This window comes from Cyberlindnera jadinii (assembly GCF_001661405.1).
Source record: "Cyberlindnera jadinii NRRL Y-1542 unplaced genomic scaffold CYBJAscaffold_21, whole genome shotgun sequence".
NCBI classification, from domain to species: Eukaryota; Fungi; Ascomycota; class Saccharomycetes; order Phaffomycetales; family Wickerhamomycetaceae; genus Williopsis; species Williopsis jadinii.
The window spans coordinates 70,923-79,964 of NW_017963672.1; the positions used below are offsets into that span (position 1 = coordinate 70,923).

The window sequence follows — 9,042 nt, forward strand, 5'->3', positions numbered from 1 at the left end:
TTCGACTTGAGACTATTGGCTCGTTGATCTAGAAAATCAAGCATTTAGCAATGTTGTCTGTATCTTATTGATGGTGTCGTTGTTTTGTGTGTGGTTTGGAGAAGGAAGTTGAGGAAAGAACAACCAAAGTATTAACTTAATGCTGGTAACTTTCAGAGGAAGTCTTTAAGGGGTTTATATAGTGTTTGCATCAAGTTTGGTCGTGAGTTTATGATGTATCTACAGGTTTGATCATCGTCACTGCGTCCACACAAGAAGATGTTGTTGTTGTTTTATGCGGGGATATTTCATATATGGTTTGTGTCAAAATGGGGATTTAAAACTCCAGTGTATATTAGTTAACAGAAATTGTTATCGTTTCTCACTTTACTATTTTCTACTCGTAGTGTTGCTGACATTTTGATGTGTCCCACCGCCAACCATCAACGTTCTGGAGGGTTTCTAGTTCAGTCACAGTGGTCCGTACACATCCCCAGATCACATCTTCTGTGGAGCCCTATGCTCCATCACGTGATGTTATGAACAAACAGACAAAGCCCTACCTGCCCCCACAGATGAAACATCCACACATCTCGCTCTTTTTTTTTCCATCGCTCGTTCGCCGCCGCCGCAGCAGCAGCTTCGACCAGCGCAGAAATTTTTCACCAACGTGCAAACTATCAACAAAAAGTACGTGTTTTCGGAAACTTCACAAAGAAATAGTCTGCCGTTGAGCTTAAAGTGATTATTCTTGCCACATAATGTCTTCTTTCGAAACTGCTTTGTCCTACGCTGCTTTGATTCTCGCTGATGCTGAGGTTGAGGTCTCTGCTGACAACTTGTTGGCCTTGACCAAGGCTGCCAACGTTGAGGTTGACAAGATTTACGCTGATTTGTTCTCCAAGGCTTTGGATGGTCAAGACATCAAGGCTTTGTTGACCAACTTCTCTGCTGGTGCTGCTGCTGCTCCAGTCGGTGGTGCTGCCGCTGCTGGTGGTGCTGCTGCTGAGGAGGCTGCTGCTGAAGAAGAGGAGGAAGCCAAGGAGGAGTCTGACGACGACATGGGATTCGGTTTGTTCGATTAAACACGATAACTTCCAGGTAACAGCATCTTTGACATGAGTCAAGTAATAACTTTTAAAAGGAGCTTTGGTATTCTGATATTGGGGACTTTACCAGTTTAAATGGTGTTTTTTATGGCGTTATTCGAATATGACGAATTCATTGTTCAACAACTGTGTGCTCTGTAGATGGCTTTCCATGTGTCTGGAGTATATAATAATTGTAGATTAACACACACGCTGTAAGTTCAGCACGTAAGTACAAACAGTGGTCATTATCAAAACATCCATGTTCGTATACCGGTAAATTCTAATCGCTGAACAGTTGGAAGAACCCTACCAATATCTACAGATTGAAATGATCGAAATTAAACCCCGTTTCTTCATACACAAGTTAATATCAATGTGCTTATTTCTTCTTCTCAGCTTCAGCCTCAGCCAACTCTCTAGCTCTCTTTTCTCTGATACCCTTGTACTTCTTGTCAGATCTAGCCAATCTCAAGGTTCTGAAAGCGGTTTGCTCTGGAACCTCAACAGCTCTTGGCTCAGACTCTGGAGCTGGTTGGACAACTGGGAAAGTAGCAGCAGTGGACAAGACTTGTTCAGCCTCTGGAGCCTTACCGGATCTTGGGAAGACGATCAACTTGGCCTGGTACTCCTTGAGTCTTTGCACGTTCAACTCGAAGATCTCAGTGGATCTGTTTTGACGTCTGTGGTCAACAGCAATACCAACGGTTCTGGCGTAAGCTGGGGTCAAGCCAGCAGCCTTGATCTCTCTCAAGGTGAAACCTCTACCAGCTCTAACCTTTCTGTTGTACTTGACAGTTGGGGCTCTGACAACAGGTCTGAGGGCATCCAATGGTCTTGGAGCAATGGCAGCAGCCTTAGAAGCTCTAGCTTGACGACGGGAAGCCTTCTTACCGGCTTGGTCAAGATGAACTCTAACACGCTCTTGCCAGTGCTTTCTGAAGTGGTTCTTCAAAAGTGGGAGGTTCTTGGAGATAGCTGTGTCAAAGTGTTAGTATATATGGAACTCTAAAGAAAGCGTTTCCTACCGTGCAGATGGTGAGAGTCGACTGTGATTGTCTGCAGTGCATCGTTGTCCTCCTCTGGTGCTTAATATATTCTCTTGTCGTGAGTCCCCTTACTCTAGGTAACCTCACAGGTTAACCTCTCCAGTTGTATCCCCCAAAAGCAACAACAGCTCAAAGTAACCTTCTCTTGAACACACAAGCATCCACCTCACTTGACTCTCATCAATTCACGCTCGTTACATACCCATTTTGCAATGTTATTGGTCCTTCTTCGAACTTCTTAGAAAGTGTCCTGTGTGTGTTTATGATTTGTGACCTTTTTTTTCATTGAGAGTCCTTTGTGAAATTTTGTGCTCCGCGCAGTACAAGGTGTCCGGGTGTTTGTCCATGAAAGCGTTCCTGGCTACTCCTGGTGTCCGGGTGTATATACAAGCCCGCCATACACACGCACACGCAACAAGGGAGCACCACCATCGCCACAGAGGCCTACAATACGGTAGCCGGAGGGGTCATTGCCCTGGAAAGAAGACGTAGCTGGTGTGGGTGTCTGTCTGGCCACCATTTTACCAACACCTCTGGACGTGATAGGCCGTCAATTGACTAATCTGCCACTATAACTGCTCAACATCGTAGACAAGATAGGCCTCGCTGGTGGGAGCCAAAACGCAGTCACAAACACTTCAGTATGTGATGTACGGGTGTAGTTGTTAGCGGGCGCACACCGCGAACTCGTTTTATCCCAAGCGGGCGCGCGGTTTTGTATGGTGTTTCCACCGCGAATATTACCGCATTTGGCTGGGGACGATGGTTGACCAACGCAGTTTTGTGAGTGAAAATCAAATTTGTTCAACTTTTCACAAAAAACTCTTTTGAGAAGGAGCAGTTATAACTCATCAAAGAAGAAATGTCCACTGCACAGGTTAAGAGTGTCCAAGTATGTCTATCTGAGCTGCTAAGTGCGAGGGAGAGTTCCATCTGTGACGAAGCATGGTTTATTCTGCCGTTGAGCGTGAAGGAGAAGATGTGTAGGCTGTGTTTGGTGTGAGCGGAGAGGTGTAGAGATGGTGAAGAGAGGTGTCTGGAGTGAAAACAGCGTGGATCAGAAACGCAAAACGAGGAGATGGGTCAGATTTGAGACCAGCTGGAGAAGGAGGCCATCAGAAGGTGTGGTGATGGGCAGTCCTTTCCATCCCTCATCAGACGGAATCTCCAAAGAGCACAGAGCATGATGTGAACTCGCAATCCCGCACTCCCTTCAAGGAAACAACAATACTAACAACGCCTATCTAGACCTTTGGTAAGAAGAAGTCAGCCACCGCTGTCGCCCATGTCAAGGAAGGTAAGGGTTTGATCAAGGTTAACGGTGCCCCAATCACCCTTGTTGAGCCAGAAATCTTGAGATTCAAGGTTTACGAGCCATTGATCTTGGTTGGTTTGGACAAGTTCGCCAACGTTGACATCAGAGTCCGTGTCACCGGTGGTGGTCACACCTCCCAAGTCTACGCCATCAGACAAGCCATTGCTAAGGGTTTGATTGCCTACCACCAAAAGTTCGTCGATGAACAATCCAAGAACGAGTTGAAGAAGGCCTTCGTCTCCTACGACAGAACTTTGTTGATTGCTGACTCTAGACAACCAGAGCCAAAGAAGTTTGGTGGTCGTGGTGCCAGAGCCAGATTCCAAAAATCCTACCGTTAAGGGAATATCCTTCTGTTCCCATCTGGGGGAAAGGGTGGTTTCTCTATCAAAACAACTCACAAATTTCTCATGTCCTTTTCACAAATTTCGTTTGTACACTGTTTAATATTAGGTGGTTTACGCTTTGAAACTCGTTTGTAGCTGGAATTGATAGCGTATAGTGGCTTAGGAATATATGCCCATGTTGAGCATCAAAGAGTTATAAATCACGTGTCTGTATAGTCTCCCATCACGTGAGACGGTTGGGACACGTATGTAAACAAACGCGAAAACGCGAAACTTCACCTTTACGTGCACCGGGCTGAGAAGGAGGGAAAAACCACCACCCGTTTTGTTGAACAATAAGCGGACTGGAAGCTTTCCTGGAGGCCCAATTGAGTCTGTGTGTACTTTGATCGTGTGCATAGCCTTTGCTAAGAAGCTGTACTGCTTGTGTTGATTGAACTGGCTGCCCCTTTGTTCGCGTTGGCTTGTGTGTCCCAGCTTTCCGCTGCTTGTTTACTGAACCGATGTTGTTGATGACGGATACGACGCGTGACGCTGATGAAGTACAACGGGATCCGCCGCTGGATACGGTGAAGACGGTTGACGATGTGAACCTGAGCTCCTCTGCGTCTGGTGCTGATGCTGCCGATGGAACTGATGCTGTACTAGAGGGTGCTGATAAAATGGGTGCTGTCACGAGTTCAACAACTACTGTTAATTCGAGTGGCAGTTCAGTGATGACGATATCTTCGTGTTCACAACAACAGGTACAGCATGCTGATGAACTGAATCAAAGCACTGTAACTGAGTTGCTCCAAAGAGCAAATGACATTGCAGAGAGAGATTCATTGGACCCAGACATCAAGGAGATTGTGCATAAACTTGCCAATGCACTGGGGAAATCCCGTGCTGAATCGAACCAGTACAAATTACATGCACAACTGTTGAGTTTGACCTCCAAGGACCAGGACATGAGGTACGAAGTGGAACAAGAGCTGGTGAAGAGAGAAGTTGATAGGTTGAAGACTCAGGGAGATCAGGTTGGCTATCTCATGTCGAAGGTGACGAGGCAGAAGCAACTCATCATAAAATACAAGGGCAAGATTGTTGAAAAGAATAAAGAGATCATAAGGCTGAGAAGCATACTAAGGGATAAGTCACAACTTGTAAACGGATCACCAGACAATAGCAACATGTTAGACACGCTTGGGTTACTGGCATCACAAGTGTTGACGCATGAAGAAGCATCAACCCAAGGCAAGTCTTCAGCTCACAATGGCAATGCTCGAAATCGTTGATCGTTTTAATGTGACATTTCCGATCTTGGTCATTATTGTTATTATTATTATGATTATTATTATATAGACAGCATTGTTATTCACTGTGACTTAACGTCATTCTTTCAATTCTTACACTTTCCCAAGTCAGCTTTTAAAAACGTGTGTATTCCAACCACGGAGAGGATTCAATAAATAATAAATAGGTGTAATGTATATATATACTCAATAAATATAGATATAGTGATATAAATAAGCGGAACGAGACTCCTTCAAAACCCCGATTCAGAGCTTCTTCTTGAGCTCCAAAAGCTTGTCATATTCACCAGAAAGAATCTTCTCAACAATCTCCTCATCCTTCAGCTCGGCACCTTGGCCAGCTCTCCGCTTCAACTCCTCCAGAGCCCACTGGTCAACACCGGTGTCCTCCTTAAAGAGATGGATACCCACAAGCCCAGCCAAAGCTGGTAATAACAAGTAGTAGGACAGCTTCTCCCATCCTTCCTCTTCATTCTCACGAACAAACTTCCACTGGATGTTGCCGTTCTTGTCCTCGAAAGGAACCTTATCAACAATATCTCCCTGAGCACCGTTGGAGTCAGATGGAAGGAGTCTCGCAATGTCATCGGTGTTGCTCTTGTACAGTTTCCCCTCCTTTTCGCCAATGGTAAACCATTCCCAGAACTTCAACGTACGCTGCTCGTTCAAGGCACTCAGGTGTGCCAGCTTGTGCAGTTCCAAGTCACTTGGCTGGCGTGGTGTGCCGTCTTCATTCTGGTACAAGCGGTTGGCCGGTGGTAAAGAGTCAATCAAATAGCGCAGGTCCTCTTCAATTCGAGCACGGAACGCCATGCTTGGACGAGTGGTGTGGATCAAACGACATGGTGCCACACGTCTGAGAGTACAAGAACCGGATCTCAGCATCTTTCTAATCACTTTTGCTTGTTGTTGTGATTGCAAACATCAACAGAAAAGTATCAAAACCGTTCAATTTTATGCTTTCCCCCCCTGAGAGGGAGCCGGGAGGGAGAGAGAGAGAGAAAAAAAAAAGGTAAACATCCGGACATCTAGAGGCCGGGTAACAACTTGGTATTCTTGGGCGGTAAACATAATATAACTATAACATAATAATTATGGTATAATCGGGTTATAATATATAATAGTTATAATTATAACTCGGTATAACTTTTCATATATAAAACATTTTGTATCGAATCCTCTTGTTCCTTTCCAAGGGAGTTGGGCTTCTCTCTAGTGCACGAGGTTATCCACACTCAAGTGTTCATGTAAGTCGATGGATCAACACCTCCTTCTGGGAACTCTGTGATCTTAACGTCGAATCTCTCTTGGATCTTGCCCAACACTTCTTCATCAGCTTCAGATGAAACGAACGAAACAGCCAAACCCTTGGTACCGAATCTACCAGCTCTACCAACTCTGTGCAAGTATTGGTCCGCCTCTGTTGGCAAATCGTAGTTGATGGCAAGGTTGATTCTTTCGATATCGATACCTCTACCAAAGACATCCGTGGCAACACAGATTCTCTTGTTGAAATCCTTGAAGGATTTGTATCTGGCAATACGCTCGTCTTGACTCAAAGCAGAGTGGACTGCGATTGCTGGGAAGTTGGCAGCGTTCAGGATCTTGCTCAACTCATCGGCACGACGAGTGGACTTGACAAAGATGATAACTTGGTTGAACTCCAAGGAATCCAGCAATTCGGCCAACTTACGGTTCTTCTCCTTCTCAGCCAACTTGATGTAGTACTGTTGCAAACCGTGCAGAGTCAACTTGGCCTCATCGTCAACGTAAATCTCCAATGGGTTTTGCAAAAACTTCTTACAGATTGGTCTAATCTCCGGTGACAACGTTGCAGAGAAGAACATAACTTGCTTCTCATGTGGTGTGGCTCTAAAGATCTCTTGGACGTCTCTTCTCATATCCAAGGTCTCCAGAACTTTATCACACTCATCAATGACAAAGTTCTTCACATGGTTGAGACGGATATACTTGTCTCTAATCAAGGCTTGCAAACGACCAGGTGTTGCAACGACAATGTGTGGTGTAGTATCCTTGTTTTTCAAGATCTCAGCATCCTTCTTGATGTCAGTACCACCATAGAACACCGCGGTCTTGACGTCTGGCATGTACTTTGAGAATCTTTGATACTCATTACGGATTTGGTAAGCTAATTCTCTGGTATGACAAACCACAACAGTAGAGATCTCACCTGGAACTGGATCCAACTGCTGCAAAGTGGACAAGACGAAAACCGCAGTCTTACCTAAACCAGACTTGGCCTGGCATAAGACATCGGTACCATGGATGGATTGTGGAATACAAACTTGTTGAACTGTTCAGTGGGACTTGTGTTAATAGATGACTTCAAATGATTCGGTTTGTATAGTGTTGTTGTTCTCCCGCCATTGCTCTCTGGGATTCAAACGCACTTTGTTCGTTGTCCAGTTTCCTTTGTCCTTTTCTCATTCCCGTGTACTGTGTCTCCTCGTCTGTACTTCGTGAAGTATAACTGACATTTGGGTGGAGGGGACCTATTGGCATATCACCCGGAGGACGACAGCGCGGGCAACAAATAACCACATCAAAACCGCACAGTGCAAGCATCTGCAAGCACTGGTAAACGCCATTGAAGAAAGCTTCAAAACAACGTGAACAATCCTCAACCGCCCCACCCCCTCAACCAAACAAAGGGGTCAAAGGGTGTTAACACCCAAAGAGGTGGCAAGAAAACAACAAAACATAACCAGAAAGAATAAAACAATAAAACAAAAAAACACTAACCTTCAGATGGATGTTCGAAACCACAATCAACGATTGCTCTCATGAGCTCCGGCTTGAGAAGGAAATCCTTGAAACCGGTGGAATGGATACCAACATACGACCCCTTCTTATCATCCTCCTTGGCCTCGGTGGTTGGAGCAATGTTATCCTCTGGCTCGGAGTACTCCAATAATTCTTCTTCTCCTTCGTGTGACATCGTTCGTCTCTTTGATTCACGGGGTATGGAACAGCTAAAAGTAGAGATTTCCTTCACAGCGGTTAAGCGCCTCGTTGATGTTGTTGATGATGTTGTTGTTGTTGTTGATGTTTACGAATTTCTCCTTTTTTTGTGGCTGGCGTTAAAACTTCATTCGTGTCAACAAACTTTTTCCTCACGTTCTTACTTGTGCTAGTTTTTACGCTGCCCGTGCTGTTAATTACGCGGGGCGATATACGCTACAGTGGAGGCATCTATAACATCAGCGGTGATGATGGTGGAGCGTATGAGGAAAGAGGGTTGAAATAGATAGAGACCATGGCTCACGAAGACGTGTGTGTGCCGTGAGTGTATTCTAAGCTGAGTGGCTGTTAGGGTAGGTGACTACTTAAATATAGGCCGTGGCGCTGTTTTATAAGCACTGTGGAGCGTTCGAAGCCAAACACCTACCCATAACATATGAAGCAGAGCAGAAGAGAAGGCATTGTCTTTGAAAACAATGCGGGTGTGAGAAGGGAAGGAAGAGCATGAGAGCAGAGGGGAAGAGGACCGCCGGTCCCGTAGAAATCTCAATATATCAACAGCAATACAATGGCTGCGGCTCCCAGTATTGAAATGGGCCGTATGACAACACCACCTTCGTAAACAGACTGCATGGTGGTGTCTCCAACAACAACCTGGATGATCTCATAGATGGTTGAAGTGGTGGTTACCTCCTCTACAGTATCTGTGACAACCCTGGTCACAGGTGCCTCAGAGCTGGTTGTGATGGTAAGAGCTGTGGTGGTGGTCAAATCGTCCCCAGCTCCCTGGGTCTTAACAACAGTGGTAGTGACGATGCTCTGGGCTCAACAAACAGTTGTTGTTCATCATCACCAACAGTAGTTAGGACAACAGCAACTTCTTCGCTGGAGGTCTTTGTAGCTGTTGAAGTCTCGGGACAAGAAGTGGTGTAAGACATCACAGCACCAGAAATGGTCTCTGTAGGAACAGTACCAGTGGTTTGTTCG

General features: G+C 45.4%; 6 protein-coding genes across 6 annotated transcripts; 3 read left to right on the plus strand and 3 right to left on the minus strand.

The window, feature by feature from the left end:
• The first annotated feature begins 637 nt into the window (after nucleotides 1-637).
• Nucleotides 638-1,082, plus strand: RPP1A (ribosomal protein P1). The gene has a single exon (XM_020215903.1). The coding sequence runs from the start codon at nucleotides 741-743 to the stop codon at nucleotides 1,062-1,064; it is 324 nt and encodes a 107-aa protein (XP_020068097.1). The 5' UTR covers nucleotides 638-740; the 3' UTR covers nucleotides 1,065-1,082.
• Nucleotides 1,083-1,237: 155 nt separating this feature from the next.
• Nucleotides 1,238-2,322, minus strand: CYBJADRAFT_192258 (60S ribosomal protein eL13; the record flags this gene model as incomplete). Its single annotated transcript, XM_020217433.1, has 2 exons — nucleotides 1,238-2,045; nucleotides 2,319-2,322. 2 exons carry the CDS (start codon nucleotides 2,320-2,322, stop codon nucleotides 1,450-1,452), a joined length of 600 nt encoding a protein of 199 aa, XP_020068098.1. The 3' UTR covers nucleotides 1,238-1,449.
• Nucleotides 2,323-2,978: 656 nt separating this feature from the next.
• RPS16B (40S ribosomal protein uS9) lies at nucleotides 2,979-3,899 on the plus strand (the record flags this gene model as incomplete). Its single annotated transcript, XM_020217434.1, has 2 exons — nucleotides 2,979-3,008; nucleotides 3,365-3,899. 2 exons carry the CDS (start codon nucleotides 2,979-2,981, stop codon nucleotides 3,770-3,772), a joined length of 438 nt encoding a protein of 145 aa, XP_020068099.1. The 3' UTR covers nucleotides 3,773-3,899.
• A 226-nt stretch (nucleotides 3,900-4,125) lies between these two features.
• FDO1 (Fdo1p) lies at nucleotides 4,126-5,185 on the plus strand. Its single transcript, XM_020215904.1, has one exon. It carries the CDS (start codon nucleotides 4,291-4,293, stop codon nucleotides 5,053-5,055), a length of 765 nt encoding a protein of 254 aa, XP_020068100.1. The 5' UTR covers nucleotides 4,126-4,290; the 3' UTR covers nucleotides 5,056-5,185.
• Nucleotides 5,186-5,195: 10 nt separating this feature from the next.
• CYBJADRAFT_192261 (uncharacterized protein) lies at nucleotides 5,196-5,886 on the minus strand (the record flags this gene model as incomplete). The annotated part of the gene is made up of 1 exon (XM_020217435.1): nucleotides 5,196-5,886. The coding sequence occupies one exon, from the start codon at nucleotides 5,884-5,886 to the stop codon at nucleotides 5,320-5,322; it is 567 nt and encodes a 188-aa protein (XP_020068101.1). The 3' UTR covers nucleotides 5,196-5,319.
• A 422-nt stretch (nucleotides 5,887-6,308) lies between these two features.
• On the minus strand, nucleotides 6,309-8,032 carry CYBJADRAFT_132243 (DEAD/DEAH box helicase; the record flags this gene model as incomplete). The annotated part of the gene is made up of 2 exons (XM_020213045.1): nucleotides 6,309-7,387; nucleotides 7,837-8,032. The coding sequence occupies 2 exons, from the start codon at nucleotides 8,030-8,032 to the stop codon at nucleotides 6,309-6,311; spliced, it is 1,275 nt and encodes a 424-aa protein (XP_020068102.1).
• Nucleotides 8,033-9,042: the final 1,010 nt, after the last annotated feature.